Source organism: Ovis aries, chromosome 4, assembly GCF_016772045.2.
Source record: "Ovis aries strain OAR_USU_Benz2616 breed Rambouillet chromosome 4, ARS-UI_Ramb_v3.0, whole genome shotgun sequence".
Lineage (NCBI taxonomy): Eukaryota > Metazoa > Chordata > Mammalia > Artiodactyla > Bovidae > Ovis > Ovis aries.
Genome location: NC_056057.1, coordinates 41509759 through 41529436, shown reverse-complemented (window position 1 = coordinate 41529436; position 19678 = coordinate 41509759). Strand labels below are relative to the sequence as shown.

The window sequence follows — 19678 nt, the reverse complement described above, 5'->3', positions numbered from 1 at the left end:
AAAAATAAATGGCAAAATCAATGATAAAAAGTTGAATGTTATGGTACACAAGTTAAGCAAAAAAACTTTTGAAATAGCCATTGATATAAAAAGCATTAAGACATTTATTTACAGTCATCCATGAACATAGTAGACATTAAGTTATAAAAAAGGACTCAACGAATCTGGCCCAAAATATAGAACAAATCAAAGTAATTTCTAACTGGTTTGTCTTGGTACCAAAAAAAGAACTGATGATTTATTAAAAAATATGATTTGAATTCTAAGTCACTATTGATACAGCCTATCATAGTTTAACTCACAAAATAAATCTTACTGATAAGGGAACACTCTATCTCTTTGTCTTAAGATTATTTTAATGTAAAAGTGCTCTTATAATGTCATAAATAATTAAAGAGTTGAAAGAACGTTTTTATAATTACTATTACTCAATAAAGGTTATTGTTTAACTCATACAATTTATTTGTTTAATAATTACCTTGATGTTGTAAAAATGCCATACACTAGTGTTGTCCTTGGGTTATCCATTTCCAGCAGAAATACGTCCTCTGTAAGAGGGAAAAATAATTTTTTAAAGTTTCCAAATATTTAAAAAATTTACCCTAAGTGAACAATTTCAACTATGAAAAGTATTATTCAGAAAGATATTCCTACAGCATTATTATAATTTGACAAGAACTAAAAGATAAGCACTTGGTAAAATACATAAAATATTCAGTTCAGTCGCTCAGTCGTGTCTGACTCTTTGCGATCCCATGGACTGCAGCACGCCAGGCTTCCCTGTCCATCACCAACTCCCAGAGCTTACTCAAATTCATGTCCATTGAGTCAGTGATGCCATCCAACCATCTCATCCTCTGTTGTCCCCTTCTCCTCCTGCCTTCAATCTTTCCCAGCATCAGGGTCTTTTCCAAGGAGTCAGTCCTTAACATCAGGTGGCCAAAGTACCAGAGTTTCAGCTTCAGCATCCATCCTTCCAGTGAATATTCAGGATTGATTTCCTTCAGGATTGACTGGTTTGATCTTCTTGTTGTCCAAGGGACTCTCAAGAGTCTTGCCCAACACCACAGTTCAAAAGCATTAATTCTTCAGTGCTCAGCTTTCTTTATAGTCCAACTCTCACATCTATACATGACTACTGGAAAAACCATAGCTTTGACTAGACAGACCTTTGTCGACAAAGTAATGTTTCTGCTTTTTAATATGCTGTCTAGGTTGGTCATAGTTTTTCTTCCAAGGAGCAAGCATCTTTTAATTTCATGGCTGCAGTCACCACCTGCAGTGATTTTGGAGCCCAGGAAAATAAAGTCTGTCATCGTTTCCATTGTTTCCCCATCTATTTGCCATGAAGGGATGGGACTAAATGCCATGATCTTAGTTTTTTGAATAAACACTAAAAGAATTTTTGAGGACTATTGCCTTATGGAAATCATGTTAATAAAATAAAATTAAGTAGAAGAGGCATAACATTATTTAATATGAACTAGACTGAGTGACTGAACTGAACTGAACTGAGAACCATGTAAACCTTTAAACTATACGTCAGAATACAAGAAGATGACCAGTCAGCATTTCTGGTTGATAAACCTACAGAAATTTTTATGTTTCTTCTTTTTTTCCTGAAATTTCTAAATATCCTTTAATGATAAAATACTACATTTTAATTTTAAAAGTATTACAAATCTCAATTTCTTTTTAACCTAGGGTTAGAATTTGAACATGGAATAAAAGTTTTTCACAATGACTTTATAAAGTAAGACCTTTTGTCTTTCAATCAAAATTGCTATAATCATTTTAAACTATATGGAGGCAAAAGGAAAATTATAGATGGTGAGGTGCAGGTGCAAAAAATGACAGAATCTGGGAGTAGATTTCTGATAGCAAATCTCAATAATAACCAATTGTTATAAATACAAGAAATATCTGGATTTAGGGGCCTTTTTGCAAATAACATTCTTTCTGACCAATACAAAGATGTATTTTCATTCACAGTAAATTTAGGACATCTTAAGTAATAAAGTAATAACCGCTAGTCTTTCTATGTGTGAACAAAGGTTGGCACTGTCTAGCTCTCCCTAAAATAAGGAGAAACGGAAACATTCCAAGTCACTGAAACATAAATATAAAATACTTGCAAAGAATTCTGGAGGAAATAGTGACTAGGTTATAACACAAAATCATACTTAAAACTTTTTTTCTAGAAAAAACTGAAGTAGAAATTTGTGTTTCTATGATCAACATAATGGCTTTTCAGGAGACCAAATGTCTATTTCAGTTGTTGTAACTGCTAGAACCATATTTGCACATGAATTTGAGCAAACTCCGGGAGATAGTGGAGGGCAGAGAAGCCCGGTGTGCTGCAGTCCACGAAGCAGCAAAGAGTTGGACTTGATTTAGTGACTAAACAATAACAGAATCATATTACAACACCCTTTGATTACTTGCCTCGTCAATCATTTTATACTTTAATGAATTAAACCAAAATAAAAATCATTTCTAAACATAACTTGGTAAACATGATACTATGATATGTACCAAGTTATTCTGGTTAAAAAGAGAACCATTCGTTGATAGAAAGGAATCAGATTGTCTGTTCTTATTTGACCTGGAACGTATAACCCTTCTGACGTCGCACATGCTGAGAATATTTGGTCCCAGGGTCACCAAGAAGAACTAAAACTGGAGAATAAGTCTAATTTCCACTCTGATACTTCTCTAACCTTTAATTCTCTTCATTAACTGTGGTAAAAATGTATAGCTATATTTTCATGCAAATTGATTTTAAACTAGAATATCTAAATTCAAACATATATGAAATACACAACCATTTTTTAAAAGCACAAGCATATAATTACTTATATATAAATTATACAAGTACTTCTCTCTGTCAGTCTCTATGACACATATACAAACACACATACAGAACACACTGATCTATATATCATGGTGGATTCAACAGACTATATGTTTCAGCAGTGCACTTAGGGGTAAGAAAGATTTAAAAACTGCTTCCGGAAATTCATGAGTAGTACCCAGATCATTAATTCAGAATTGTAAACTTTACAAACTCTCTTTAAAAAAAAAAAGCATTTTTAAATCTCACATTTATGTACCTAATTCATCAAAGTGTGTCTCTGGGCCATCTTCATCAGTTACTGAGCATACCAGCCTTGCTTTTAAGAAAGTAGTCCACTTGTTGACAAGGCTACGCAGTCCACCGGTGTCATTCTGAAATCATTTTGAAAACATATTTCAGACTGCTGAAATAAACATTGAAATGTATTTAAAATTGAATTTGGATTCTTATTATTTGGGGATTTGTTATAATCTGAAGGATGGAAATGTTAACCAAATCTGCATATCAATAAAGAGGAATAGTTGTTATCTGCTGCTGCTGCTAAGTCACTGCAGTCCTGTCTGACTCTGTGCGACCCCATAGACGGCAGCCCACCAGGCTCCCCCATCCCTGGGATTCTCCAGGCAAGAACACTGGAGTGGGTTGCCATTTCCTTCTCCAATGCATGAAAGGGAAAAGTGAAAGGGAAGTCGCTCAGTTGTGTCCGACTCTTTGCAACCCGATGGACTGCAGCCTACCAGGCTCCTCCATCCATGGGATTTTCCAGGCAAGAGTACTGGAGTGGGCTGCCATTGCCTTCTCCGAGTTGATATATAGTAATTTAAAAAAATAGTTATACTGTTATTCTTCTATTTTCAGTTCAACTGAAAATGCACCAAACTGAATTGAATAAACACATATACCTCAAAACTTTCAAAATATCTCACTGTCTTCAACACAAACATAAATTAATGTATACAGGGAATCTGGCAGATTCTACAGTGGTCAGGAGAGTGGGTTTGTACTTATGCCGAGTAGTTCCCATTACTTCTATTTTCCTGCCTTCATTTCTCTGCATTATTATTTAATTCTTAATATTTCTAATCAGATGATTTATATGCATATTTCTCTGGTGAGGGCAGAGAAAATGGTATTTGGATCATTCACAAATAGTCTCTATTGATAACATTTTTTTTCCTGTACACCCTGAAGCCTTTTACCTTAGCAGGTGGTCTTACCGCCTTGTTCCAAACAACTGAGAAGCAGATGAGCTCCACAATCAGTGGAATATTGCAGCACTTTAAATTATACTACTTTAAACATTAAATGCTCTAAGAAATGCTTGTGTACAAAAGATGCTAATCATAAATACATCAGGATAAGCCTGTAATACTCCTATGTGAGAAGACATCATGTGTTTTGAGTCGTGAGCTTCCCAGGTACCTCAGTGGTAAAGAACCTGTCTGCCAATACAGGAGACGAGGGTTTGATCCCTGTGTGGGGAAGATCCCTTTGAGAAGAGAATGGCTACCCACTCCAATATTCTTGCCTGGGAAATTCCAGATACAGAGGACCCTGGCTATAGTCCATAGGGTCACAAAAGAGTTGTACATGACTTAGCAACTAAACAACAACAACATGTATACTCACTGTTGATTAACAAGAACATTTTGATCACTGTTTGTAACTAGAACTATATTGTAATTAAGCATTTCTTAATTTCACTATTGTAGACAATTCTTCAACATTTGTCTTTTACTGTTGCTTTGCTGTATTCAGAAGAACTGCTTTATTTCTTCCTATAGTATACAATTTAGCAATTTGTTTTTAATACTAATACTTTAAATGCAAAAGCAAAATTAATAAAAACTGCTAATTTTTATAAAAGCATGACAAATTTCCTTGGATTGATTTTTTACTGAAATAGTATGCTTATCTCACATGACTAATGTGAAAAAAACATTAAGTCTAAATGTATGCTTTTAATATTTTATTAATTGGTAATAGAAGATAATAAAAAGTAGGAAGATAAACTTTTGGAAAAAGAAAATGTGTTTATAAAACATGAATTTCTTACTCTTCTAATTAGAACAACTCTAACACTTACCGGACATATTCTAGCAATCATGGAATGAATCTGTTTCGTACTCCTGCTATTGTCAGCCAGCTTCTCTTTGAAGAAGAAATACACCTTAGCATCGTTTGGATCAGTGCCATCTGGTATGACATGTGCATCCACAAACATAGGTTCTAGAAAAAAATACAAAGATGATATATATAGTCATGATGAAAACCCTTCTGCTCTCCATCCATGTAGACCACAGACACGTGCTTTCTCCATCTTTGGTATAAAGGAACAATTCAACATTCATAGGCAAAAAGTCTAAAGGCAATTAATTATATTCACAAAACATACTGCATTTGGAATGTCAAGTGCCACAAAGTACAGCTTTAACATTATAGCTTAAACTATTTTCCTCTGTCTGCAATACATTCTGAAAGTACAGTAATTGCAAAACATGTGCCTTGATGAGTTTTAAAAAATTGAAGTTTTCTACCAGCTATTGCCCATGGGATCTGATAGCCATTTAACAGAAAAAAAAGTTTGTTTTTAAATGTGTGGCTTTCAGTCTAGTACATATAAATTCAAATTCACTGAAGCAGAATGAAGAGTTCAGAGTCCAAGATCTGAAAAACACATTTTTCTTCAAATACAGCATGTGAAATGAAGGAGAAACTTTTCAAGACAAAAAATGCAGTCATTTGAAGGCATAGAAGGATTCCTTATTTCAAGAACAAAACAACCTTTAGAATACTCTATTTCCAGATGTACTGGAGGAAAAATCTGAAGAAGTAAATGGACAATCAATGCTTTCTTATGCTGGTCTATCAGTGAAATAGGATGCTCAATTATAGTGATTCATGCTTAACTGTGCAATGTTGAGTGAACTGCCAAATTTAAGGTCAGTTTAAACTATCCCCAGGGTGAAATGACAAAGATCTTAGTTTCTTCCTCCTCTAAACAATAGCAATTGTACAATGGAGCAAATGTACAATGGAAGTGTACATTAAAGTCAAATGAGCACTTTTCATCATGTGAATTCCATGTGACCCCCCAAATAAGAAACATCTGAATACTGAATATAATAAAATTAGCATAGTTATGGTTTCCATAAATTATTGGTCAATTTGTGAAAAAAAAATATATACCACTTTTATAGCTTTAGAATCTAAGCATAAAACAATTAGGAAGAGCTTCTAAATAAGCCCTACTCATTATATCTGTCATAAATTTTGGAAAAATTTTAGATTTTGCATTAAAATATGAAAGCAGACCAAATGAATAAATGACACTTCATTGTAATATGCTACAATTAAACAACTGGAGAAGATTCTTGTCTATAGGCCCATATGATGAGTATCTCTGTCATTTTATTATTAATATATCCTATGATAATTCTATAATCGTTAATAAAGAGTTACAATGTGAAACCTGGATCATTTCATTCATATATTTAGCCTAAATATTTAAAATCACAGAGTACAAAACTGTTGTCACTCATAATTTTTTAACAATTTTAATGGAATTTTCATTATGATATTAAACAAAGTAGTTTAAAGTCTGGCTCTCAAAAAATGGATAAACTGTTATTTTACCACTTAGCCATTTGGAATTGTGTTGATCAGTTCTGACTGCATTCCTCTTGGTTAAACTTCGAAAAATAGCTGCATCTGTCCCCATGAAATCTATATACATTCCAGAGAAAAGCTCTTCATCTATAAAAAAGCAAATATCAACAAAATTAAAAGCAAATCAAATGTTTTAAAGGGTATTTTAAAAATCTGCTTATTAGATCATGACATATATTACAGAGTATTTAAGTGTTTAAGTTGCTAATTGCTTTCCATTGTCCACCAAATAAAAAAATTTGGATAAAGTTTAATCTGGTCTCATATATCACTACCAAAACAACATTTCCTATATAGAGATAAAATTCCTCTGCCTGACTTAGCTACACTAAATACCTATGTTCATATACTGTGTATCAGTAATGGCAGAAACAATATATAAATTAAAAAAAAGAAATGACTTACTTATTACTTGTTTAATAAGTAAAAACATATTCTAAGAATCAGAAAACTTGATTTCCAATTCTGGCAGGAATTAACAAACTGAAAATTAGGGATAAATCATTTAGCACCCTGAATCTCATTCTTCTATAGGAACTGGATTATGATCAGATAATTCTTGCTGTTTATTAAAAACTCTATGATTAACACAATTTCATCATTAAAAGTATATGTTTTGTTCTTTGATGCTAGAAGGTTTCTATAGGGTAAACAAAGTGCTACTTTATCAATTGTAGCACATAACATATTAACATTATGTTAATAATATAATACAATTTTAATAAACCATCTATAGCTTAACATATTAACTCATTTAAAATAAAATTTAAAGACAAGAAAAAAGATATTTTAAGATTGAATTAATTTATCATTTTTATTGACAAAAATAAGATATCCTAATCTGTATGTGCATAACATTCGACATTTTGCTTCTTTGTTAACATCTACATTAATTTTTAGTCTAGTAAGGAGAGTAAATAGCAAATTGGTATGTGTGACTTTTTTGTACAAAACAATAGTTGAGTTGAAAAAATAATAAAGTTTATCAGGTCTGGCCCACTGACCTACCAAGCATCTGATATTCTAGAATGACTCCCCTCGCCACTTCAGATTGTGGTCATTTTGACAGAACTGAAACATTTTAGAGCATTCTAAGCTCACTGTTTAGTAATAAGCAATCCCAGTTGGACTAGGATAGAATGAAGAATGGAATGTTTTCAATATGTGCTCACCAGGTCACAAACTGGACCCCTACCAGTTAGCAAGTGGGTATGTCAGGCATTGTGTTGCCTTTTCTGCTTCCTACTAGAGAGCTGAAGTCCATGGGAACAGATTATAGGGAGACAACGAAAAAAGAGTTGTATGAAAGGATTTTGAGCAATTAAGTTTCTTTACAATTTTGTGAACGTTTGTGAAGCATCTATGCAAGTATTCTGTAGATACAATGATTGTTAAATTGAGATAACTTTGTAATTAATTATTTCACAGCTTTGTTATACCCAATTATGCCCCCAAAGAGAAGGTTATACATTTTTTATATTCAATAGATTTATTAGCACAGCTCAGAATTATAATCTCATATCTGTTTACAGGAAGAAAAAAAAAGGACACTCAGAGGATGGTTTATTGTGGAGAGGACTGATTCTAATCCTACTGCATACCACTTTTTTAGCTTTGTCTTAAAAGGGCTTCCCTGGTGGCTCAGTGGTAAAGAATCTACCTGCCAATGCAGGAGATTTGGGTTTGATCCCTGGGTTGGGAAGATTTCTTGGAAAAAGGAAATGGCAACCTACAGCAGTATTCTTGTGTAGGAAATCCCATTGACAGAGGAGCCTCAAGGGTTAAAATCAATGGGGTCACAAAAGAGTCCAATATATACATAACTAAGTGACTAAACAATAAACACTACAAAAGAATTAGATGGCTGATCTGTGTAGCATGGCAGAAGCCCTCCAATTAAAAATAAATTAAAAATAAAGAAATAAAAATGATAAGATTATTTTAAAAGAGTTAGATGGTTAACTGGCTTCATTTCCTGTCATAAATTCTCAGTAACTTTAACAGCAAGTTAAAATAATAAAGTTTCTTCTTTATTTTGTGTAAGAAATAGTTTTACTTTGGAAATAATTTTGTTTAAGAGTAGAAATTTTTTTTCAGAATTTAATTGTAAGGTTTATGCAAAGATAAACTTGCTTCTTTTAAACTTTAATCCAAAAATATTTTGATTTCCAGTTGTACATCCACTGACTAAAAAATATCTCAAGAGGTTTTGGATAGCTTCCTTAATAAGAGATGTCATCTGACTTCGATGTGCTACAACAATTACTAAAAATAGCAAAAGAACACTAGTGCGTTGGGCCAGATGCCATGCTATATTGTGAAATTTGAAATTCTTCTAATTCTCAACATTTCTTGGCACTTTAATATTTTAACCAAATTATATAGTGCATTGTAATTGAACATAAATGATAAAACATCAAATGGCAAAGTGAGATGGCTACACAAAGAAATGCATAATATTGGAGATAATATTACAGAGATAATCAATGGAATAAATAAAATGATAAATACAAGGTTATAAAACTTCATGCTCTTTTTAGTTTCAGCTAAGTTAAGAAAATTGTTTAATGATTTTCTTTGATAGTAAGAATCTTGTTAACCAAAATGTTAAAAAGTATAGTATAAGAACATGAGCCTAGGAATCAAAGTCTCAGGTCTTTGAAAAATGAAGATGAATTATTATCTTCATTTTGTAAATGAATCCAATTCGCTAAGGGCAAAACTATTATATGACTTATCATAGTTTAACAGAAAAATTTATAATGCTTTGTTTTAACTCTTTTTTGTCCTAAATAATACTTGATGAGATAAAATTTCTAGTATCAGTGTTAACAATAATTTTGAATTTCTAAGTTTAGAAATTCATAGCATTTAACTTGAAATAAGTGAAAAATTTTTGTATTTATCTAATAGTATACAAATCATAGTTTCTAAAGGCAAATACTTTCTGAGACATTGCTTCTATTAAATAATATTTGGATACTTATTTGAAAATACTTTGCATCAGACTTAATTATATATCCTGTAGTTTCAAAGCTTCCTAATTTTTTGTCCTAATGATACACTTTCATTTCCTCCCTGACCAATCTGAATGACTATACGGAAATAATTTACTGGATAATTTCAAGTTCACATTTTAGTCAATGCTGGAGTACTTATCTTAATTTAGTTTCCAGATCTGAGAAAGAAAGATGAGTTGCTTTTTAAAATGAATCAAAGCAAAGTCTGTTGAACATAGTAATTATTTTCCCACCTGTTCTTTTGTTAAATGATGCGATTTTACCACTGGCAAAACATAGAGAAACAGAAAGGACAAAGTTTTTACTATATAATTGGCATACTGAAATTTAAGATTCGTCTTATAGTCAACTAATGTTAAGTCAGACGTATTCCAGCAGTGTCTTAATTACATATTATAATATGTCTTAAGACATATTCTAGAGTGTCTTTCAAGTGAGTTATAGATAGGCACTGATGACTGAGACTCAAGTACATTGATTTATTTATGTGTGTGGCAGGGAGAAATTGGGCCTGATTCTTAACTGATATAATTTACAAAATATGAGGAAATAAAAAAGTTATTTTACTAATACCTGTTTTTTTGTATGGGAACTTTTAGACATTTCATAGGGAATGTACTTGGCTAACATATGCACTTTGCTATTTCTTCACATGAAAGAAATACCAGTTTTAATTGTTTGTAAAAGATAACTAAAACATCAGAAAAAGAGAATACACAAAATAACAACTACACTGAAATTTACTTCCTAATATATATTGATATATGTATGCATAAGAAATTTATAAACATATGTATACATACATACACTTTTTAAATGGTTGACTTATTCTATGAATGACATTAGTCATATTAGATGGAAAAACACATGGCTATCATTTACTCATGAATATTCTTAGAAATAAGAAATTAGAATTTCTCACAACTTGCTTTCTATTATTTTACTCCTGTACTATCATCCACACAACTATTCAAAATGGACATATGGTATAATTTATTTATTTTCTTTAATTTCCTTTTTTAAACCTCCCCTTTTATTTTCCACTTACTGATCATAACAGACACTGTGTTCACATTGGGGTTGAAAGAGCAGCGTCCTTTTCCAGATTCACACTTGGAGTCAATCATGAAAACTTGGTCCTTTATTATAGATAAAATTGAAAATGTAAAAAAAATAAATTGCTTTATCTTACTTAACCAATTGTTCTTTAGTAAAACAAAGCATCATGATGAATAACACGCCTTCTACTTGGTGGTTTATGCCTTCCCAAGTTTACTATGTTAAAGTTTTCTTGGCCTATATGAAGAATGCATCTGTAAGTTATAAACTAACCTTAGCACGTCAAGTTCTCATCCTATCACACTCCCCATAAAGTTAATCCAACAAGTTCTCAAATCAATATCAATAAAAACACTTGGCTTAGAAAAATGGTACAGATAAGCCTATTCCAGTGTAAGAATATAGATGCAGATGTGGAGAATGGACATGCAGACACAGGGGAAGGGGAGGGTGAGACAAATTGGGAGCTTAGGATTGGCATATATAAATTACCACGTGTAAAAGAGAAAGCTAGTGGGAAACCTGCTCTAGAAGCTCAGCTTGATGCTCGGTGATGACCTAGTGGGTGGGATGGGGGTGAAGTGGGAGGGAGACCCAAAAGGGAGGGGATATATGTCTACTTATAGATGATTCACTTATTGTACAGCAGAAACTAACATTGTGAAGCAATTATACTAAAAAAAAAAAAAATCAACACTTGGAAATCAAGGATCATTGTAAACCTGAACTAGATAGGTTGAACATTGTCCAAAAGAAGAAAACTGTTCACAGAGAAACAATGTGTATAAGGATTATGATACTTTCAAAATAATCAAGATCTTTTTTAAATATAAAATTTTACATTACCACTTTGTTATAGAAAGCATTATACTAGATTTAACAAAATAATTCATAATTTAGTTAAAAATGCTTCATTTACTCATTCATTTACTTAACAAAAACTTAACAAGCATCTACTATGTGCCCAACACTGACAAAACATTGGGGACAGAGTAAACAAAACAGTCAAAAATTCTTACCTGTAGGTAATTTATAAACCAAAGATAGAGAATGGAAATACAGAATATAAAAAGAATCAACACGTAAAATATTGAGTATGCTAAATGGTATTCAGTGCTTTGGAGAAAATTTAAGCAGGGAATGGGGGCAGTGGGTTCAATTAGAAATATAATGGTCAGTGTAGCTTCACTGAGAGGGAGCATTTTGTTTGTATATTTATCTTTTTACTTAAATAAAGTGAGTAAAAGCTACTACTAAAATTCAAAGAAAAAATGATCACATTGTTGATTGTATTGGATGATGGATTAATTATTAAGCTGTTTTCCAAAATTATACCAAAGAAAATGCAAGCTCAACATTTTTTGAGTATGGAATAAAAGGATCAAAACATTGTTTTAAGAAGATTGGACCTTATCTTGTTCTTTAAGAAGACTGAGAATGGTGGTTTTAAAAACAGACACTGAATTCAAGAAAATAAATTTGTTTTCAACTCAGTAGTCCAGGAATTAGGGAATAATAATCGACATGCTAGGATCTCTTGGTTAGGGTAAAGATATGAGAAGATCTGTAAAGTGAAAATAGATAGAGCTTGACAATAACTAATTAGATATAGTTCAAGAAGATGAAGAAAATAAAGTTGATTCTGAAGTTTTCTCTTTAAAGAAAAACTATTTCATTTTTGTTATACTGAGCTTAATGTATTGCAAGAAATCTCTGAGGTAATGGGAAATCATAGCGCTTGAAAAGAATCACAGTGCTCTAGCCTAGAAAGGTCCTACAACCCAATACTCTTTATGGATCGACTCCGAAGATGAGGAAAATATGGCTTTTCCAAGATCACACACAGATAGTGACAAAAGCAAAATTCAGTCATGTCTGCTTTCCAAGAGGGTATTGTTTATATAATGTTGTTCAGTTGCTAAGTCACATTTGACTCTTTGCAACCCCATGAACTCCAGCACAAAAGGCTTCCCTGTCCTTTACTATCTCACTGAGTTTGTTGAAACTCATGTCCACTGAGTTGGTAATGCCATCCAACCATCTCATTCTCTGCACCCCCTTCTCCTTTTGCCCTCAATCTTTTCCAGCATCAGGATCTTTTCCAATGAATTGTCTCTGCATCAGATGGCTAAAACATCGGAGCTTCAGCTTCAGCATCAGTCCTTCCAATGAACAATCAGGGTTGATTTCCTTTAGAATTGGCTTGTTTGATCTCTGTGCTATACAAGCAACTCTCAAGAATCTTCTCCAGCCTGACAATTAGAAAGCATCAATTCTCCGGTGCTCAGTCTTCTTTATGGTCCAGCTCTCACATCTGCACATGACTACTGGGAGAACCATAGCTTTGACTATAAGGAACTTTGTCAGCAAAGTGATGTCTCTACTTTTTAATAAGCTGTCCAGGTTTGTCAAAGCTTTTCTTCCAATAAGCAAGTGTCTTTTAACTTCATGGCTGTAGTCACAGTCTGCAGTGATTTTGGAGCTCAAGAAAATAAAGTCTGTCACTATTTCACCATGAAGTGATGGGACCAGATGCCTCGATATTCGTTATTTTGAATGTTAAGTTTTAAGCCAGATTTTTCACTCTCTTTCACCCTCATCAACAGGCTCCTTAGTTTCTCTTCACTCTCTGCCATTAGAGTGGTATCTTCTGCATACCTGAAGTTGTTGATGTTTCTCCCAGCAAACTGGATTCCAGTTTTTAAGTCATCCAGCCCAGCATTTTTCATGATTCACTCTGCAAAGAAGCTAAATAAGCAGAGTGACAATATACAGGTTAGATGTACTCCTTTCCCAATTTTGAACCAGTTGCTTGTTCCATGTCAGGTTCTAATTGTTGCTTCTTGACCTGCACACAGGTTTCTCAGGAGGCAGGTAAGGTGGTTGGGGATTCCCATTTCTTTAAGAATTTTCCAGTTTCTTGTGATCTACACTTATGTATGAACGTGAGAATTGCATTATAAAGAAAGCTGAGTGACAAAGAATTGATGCTTTTGAACTGTGGTGTTGGAGAAGACTCTTGAGAGTCCCTTGGACTGCAAGGAGATTGAACCAGTCAATCCTAAAGGAAATCAGTCCTGAATATTCATTGGAAGGACGAATGCTGATGCTGAAACTCCAATACTTTGGCCACCTGATGCAAAGAACTGACTCATTGGAAAAGACCCTGATGCTGGGAAAGATTGAAGGCGGGAGGAGAAGGGGACGACAGAGGATGAGATGGTTAGATGGCATCACTGACACGATGGAGATGAATTTGAGTAAGCTCCAGGAGTTGGTGATGGACAGGGAAGCCTGGTATTCTACAGTCCATGGGGTGGCAAAGAGTTAGACATGACTGATCGACTGACCTGATCTGATCTGACAGTCAGAGGCTTTAGTGTAGTCAATGAAGGATAAGTAGATGTCTTTTTGGAATGCCCTTACTTTTTTTATGATTCAGCAGATGTTCATAATTTGCTCTCAGGTTCCTCTGCCTTTTCTAAATCCAGTTTGCATATCTGGAACTTCTCAGTTTACATACTGTTGAAGCCTAGCTTGAAGGATTTCGAGCATTATTTTGCTGGCATGTGAAATGAGCACAACTATATGGTAGTCTGAACAATCTTTGGCATTGCCTTTCTTTGGGATTGGAATGAAAACCAACCTTTTCCAGTCCTGTAGCCACTGCTGAGTTTTCCAAATTTGCTGGCATATTGAGTGCAGCAGTACTTTTACAACCTCACCTTTTAGAGTTTTAAATAGCTTAGCTGGAATTCCATCACCTCCAATAGCTTGGGTCATAGTGATGCTTCCTAAGGCCTACCTGACTTTGTACTCCAGGAGGTCTGGCTCTAGGTGAGTGATCACACCACTGTGGTTATCTGGGTCAATAAGATCTCTTTTGTGTATTTCTTCTGTGTATTCTTGCCACCTCTTCTTAATATCTTCTGCATCTTCATAACATTTATCTCCTTTATTGCACCCATCATTGCATGGAATGTTCCCTTAGTATCTCTAATTTTCTTGAAGAGATCTCTAGTCTTTGCCATTCTATTGTTTTCCTCTATTTCTCTGCATTGCTCACCTAAGAAGGCTCTCTTATCTCTCCCACTGTTCTCTGGAGCCCTGCACTCAGTTGGGTATATCTTTGCTTTCCTCTTTTGCCTTTAGCATCTCTTCTTTTCTCAGCTATTTACAAGGCCTACTCAGACAACCAATTTTCCGCCAATTTTCCTTCTTGCATTTCTCTTTCTTGGGAATGGTTTTGGTCATCATCTACTATATAATATTACAAACCTCTGTCCACAGTTCTTCAGGCACTCTATCCAATCTAAACCCTTGGATCTGTTTGTTCCTTCCACTGTATAATCATAAGGGATTTGGTTCAGGTCATACCTGAATGGTCTAGCGGTTTTCCCTACTTTCTTCTACTTAAGGCTGAATTTTCCAGTAAGGTATTCATGATCAGAGCCAGTCAGCCTCTGGTCTAATTTTTGCTGACTGTACAGAGCTTCTCCATCTTTGGCTGCAAAGAATATAATCAATCTGATTTCACTGTTGACCCATCTGGTGACATCCACATATACAGTAGTCTCTTGCATTGCTGAAAGAGGTTGTTTGCTATGACCAGTGTGTTCTCTTGGCAAAACTCTGTTAACCTTTGCCCTGCTTCATTTTGTACTCCAAGGCCAAACTTGCCTGTTACTCCAGGTATCTTTGACATCTTACTTTTGAATTCTAATCCCCTATGATGAAAAGGACATCTTTTTTTGGTGTTAGTTTTAGAAGGTTTTGTACATCTTCATAAAACTGTTTAGCTTCAGCTTCTTCAGCATTAGTGGTTGGGGCATAGACCTGGATTACTCTTTAAACAAATAATGATAAACTTGCTGGAAAAAGTAAAATTTAGTAAACCTGTATGTGTAGCCAGAGTCATATACTGATTTGACGGTAATAGTGATAGCTGTCACTGCAGGAATTGAGGAGATTGCGTAGGTATCACTGACTTCTTTCTCCACTGCACAGCCTCCTTGGGCTCATACAGTAGAGTCTAAATCTTGTCATCACCAGGAACATATGTGGTAGACCCAAACAGCCACTAATTCAAGCATCCTGCAACGATTCTTCAAACTCACTCCTAAGAACTCTACTTTTTACAATTCATCTTTGTTTTCCCTTCTTGCTTTCTCATAACCAGTTTATGGTCCATGTTTTATAATCTTATTTTTTTTTGGCAAAAGTGTTAATTTCCTTCTTTCTGTGATTTTTCATTGCACCCACAACCTGTAAACACATGTCTATCTACTTTCTTCATACTTGCCTCCAAACATCTAAGCGTTTTGCCAAAGGTGATCCAACAAGGTACATTCAACATAGTACAGATTTGTGATCATCAACTTAAAATGAATCCGCTATACCTCTTGCATCTTCCAAAGGTGCTATGCCAACTGGTTCTTCCATTAATCACTTCAAACCAATGCCACTATTGTCAAATCTCCTACTTTATTCTCAGCTCGTATGATTGACATGTTGTTGAGAAAGTGAAGTCCTTAAATGAGACATCTTGAGTTCATCACTACCAAATACACACACTACTAAAAACTATAAACTGACACATCCACTAATACATGAGAGGAAACATTTGTCTTACTGCAAGGCCAATCCTTTCACGAATGTTTTAGATCCTCTTAGTCTTCTTAGGCACACTTAGGTATACTTTTCATTGTCCTTACTATTTCTTAATTTTATTAACTGGATCCTTTACAATATCATTTCAACAACTCCTGCAGTTCTTAAACATTGCTCTCCTTGAGAATTACATTTTTTAGAGACTCACATACACTTGTCATCATTTCTGACTTCTTACTTTCTTCTCAATCCATTTCAGTTGGGCAACCTCAGTTGCTCTATTGAAAATCATTTTGACAAGACCCCTGATGCCTATCATGTATACAATCCAGCACTTATATTTTTAGACTTCTTTCTTGGATCTCAATGGTATTTGGGATTGTTGCTCACTTGTGTCTTTTTATAATGACTTGTCTTTATTCTCAGCATCAACACATGCTTGGTTTTTTCCCTCTCCTTCTCTAGTTTCTTAGTCTTTCCTTTTCCTCCATATGGCTATTTAAATTTAGAAGATCCTCAAGTCTCAATCACAGTCACTCTTCTCTTTTCAAGCCATATTCTTCCTACATGATTAACTTACACTTTGTTTGGGCTTCAGTTACTCCTGTAAGATAATTACTCAAATATTTATATAGCCAATTTTATACTCAGCTGCCTACTTGATATTTTTACTTGTATCTTTCAATAGCATCTCAGACTCAAAAGAATCATATCCAGGCTAACAAACAAAATGAACAACAGAAGAGTCAATGTAACACAAAATAAAAGTGACAGCGCAAATCTGTTCATGACACTTCCTGCTTAAGATGGTTTCAGTTGCTTCTCCTTTCACACAAGACAAAGATCAGTACCCAAAAGGTAGCTTACAAGTTCTGACATGATTTTTTTTTCTGCCATTAAATGAATACATCTTTGTAGACTGGATCGACAAGAGGAAAAAATAGGACCAGAAAGACAATACATGGTGAAAGATCAGGAAAAAAGGCATAGCAAAATATCCCATGGCCAAAGATGTGAATAAAGGTGCTGAAAAATAGAGGGCATTACATGTTGTAGCTTGGTCTAGGAGAAAACATGCTGATTAGGGGAGTCAATATGATCATTGAGAGTGCTGGTTGTTAAAGAGTTTTAATTAGTAGGTGAAAATTAAATTCAGATTAGGAAGGTTTAATGCAAGAGAGGGAAAATAGGAATATAAAAGCTGAAAAATAGTTTACTAGTCCAAGAAGTTTTGTGATAAAGTAAGAGAGTGAAAGGAGATAGTTGGAAAAAAGTCACAGGAAGGGAAACCTACTGTTAAAGAAGAAAAACAGAGTAAATGCAGGGGAGAGGAAAGAAGATGTAAAACAGTGATGAAGGCTGAAGATGAAATAACTTTATTGGTAAGAAAAATGCACAGCTTTTCTTCTGACATGAGAAAAACTACAGTAAGATGAATAAAAAGAAAAGTTTGGTGATTAATTTGCTTTAAAAAGCACAAGGAATAAACTGAATGCCTGTGATATTCTTGATTAGTCAAAGTCAAAGTTATCTGATTGATAAGTTGCAGCATCAGGAGCTTAAACAGTATTCACTTATGGGAACTGATGCTATAGATGCATCTGATAAAAGCAATCAGAGATGAGATGTAACATTCTAAGATTGCACAGCAAAATTAACCAATAATTGTTTCTTATTAATGTTTTATTCATTATTTAAAGTCATCATTTACTTGTGTTGCTTTATTTTTTTTTTTTTTCCAGGACCAGAAGACAGGGGATAAAAGAGAAGAACCATGTTAGGAATCTATGCAGCAAGAACTGTAGACTCTTTGAGAAGCATCACTAAAGGCTCTAGGAAAGCACTGACTCAGTTTCACAATATAATGGAAGGGCCATAGAGTCTAATAAAAGTATGTGATGTTCCAAACATCAAGCAGGGTTATATAATATCCTTTGAGAACCAACAAATTGCTATTAGACAGACAGGTAAAAAGGTAGTAAACAGTGTCTCAGAAATAAAATGTAATACTTAATGAATGTGCCACCCTAACCTTCATTTTCAAAGTGGTTTCAAGTACAAGAAACATGCCCTATCTTAGTACAAACAGGATGTTAGCAGTAAGTACCACCTCTGATTACTACAAAATACAGTGTTAGTGATGAATAAACAGAACTCTCTCAAAATACAATGTTCTGCATCATGGCCTTTTAGTTTAAACTAAATAAAATAAATACATTGGCTGTTTGATAAAACTGTGCATTTTGTATTTGTATTATTAATTACATATTATAGATATGTAAATATGTGGAAAAACACTGATTTAAGTTGGCTATTAAGTAAAGCATATAAAGCTTAAAATTTTATAACCCTTTCCACACTTAAATATGCTCTTAAGATATTTAAAGGGATTAACTAAGGGAAATGCTTCCCCTTTGAAACATATCTTTTGAAGTGAGACTGAAGTAGTTCTTATTTAGTAAAGTGATTAAAATTTATTTCATGCTGGTTTTCCAAAGGAGATTATTTTTTGAACCAACTTTCCAATTAAGGCTTGAAGTGTATGTTGGGCAATTTGTACATGGGAAAATGATTTTACTCAAAAATCGGTGCTCTGAAAAGTGCTATGCTATCACTGGCCTGTACAGTGACTGCATGCCCTTCTCAGTGGAGTGTCTGACAGACTGCAGATGTCTGGGGAAGTAGTTTATTTAATCAATTGATCACAGACCTGTGGTTCTAATGACAAGCTCAATGCAGACAACTGTACTCTTCTAAGAAGCATACCTTTGCTTTTCTTTAAGAATTTTAACATTTCATATCATCTTGAACCACTTGTAAACATCCCACTTTGGAATCAAATATTATCAATACCTTACACTTTAAGTAATTATGAAATCACACCATCTCCTTTCTTTATTTTCTGCAGCTTGTACATTTAGTTGAAGGAAAAAAGGCTACATTTTAAGTAACCTTGCAGATAGGAACCAAGCATATTTTGTGTTTCAAGGGCTTGAAACTTTTTATGGCCACTAATTATATTTCCAAGTTTTTACTGTTTTAAGAAATCTTTGACACTGACATCAAAATAAGAATAAATTATTGTTGCACTTACCTCTGATCTCCTCCCTCTGTTCAAATAAGCACAGACTGGGCTGAAAGCACCACTCCCACAAACATACAAATGCGTGCGGTTGAAAGCCTGAATTACACGGACAAAGTTCCCGCAGCCATGCTAAAAGAAAAGGAAAACTGAGCAGTTAGTAAGCCAATGACTTTTATTGCTGTTTCTAAATATTACTGTGACACTCTGCTGTACGTTTTTCTTTATGCCCTAACTTTTTAATTAGTTAGGAGATAGCAAGAGAACATGGTTTATTCCATGGTGTATTTTAGGAGGAAGGTTGTCTAACAGATAATGAGTAAAATGATACGTCTCTTTCATATTTCAGTATTTTTTATATTGGGTATGTTTTTATGTTCT

General features: G+C 34.0%; 1 protein-coding gene across 1 annotated transcript in view; it reads right to left on the bottom strand.

Annotated features, from left to right (window-relative positions):
* The window catches only part of SEMA3C (semaphorin 3C), a 205335-nt gene that overhangs the window by 60969 nt on the left and 124688 nt on the right, over positions 1 to 19678 (bottom strand). The window contains exons 5-10 of the mRNA XM_004007807.5: positions 19310 to 19429; positions 10595 to 10685; positions 6494 to 6613; positions 4944 to 5086; positions 3114 to 3228; positions 479 to 548 (exon numbers count right to left, since the gene is read on the bottom strand). Coding sequence (XP_004007856.2) covers positions 479 to 548; positions 3114 to 3228; positions 4944 to 5086; positions 6494 to 6613; positions 10595 to 10685; positions 19310 to 19429 — 659 coding nt within the window. The remainder of the gene's footprint in view (positions 1 to 478; positions 549 to 3113; positions 3229 to 4943; positions 5087 to 6493; positions 6614 to 10594; positions 10686 to 19309; positions 19430 to 19678) is intronic.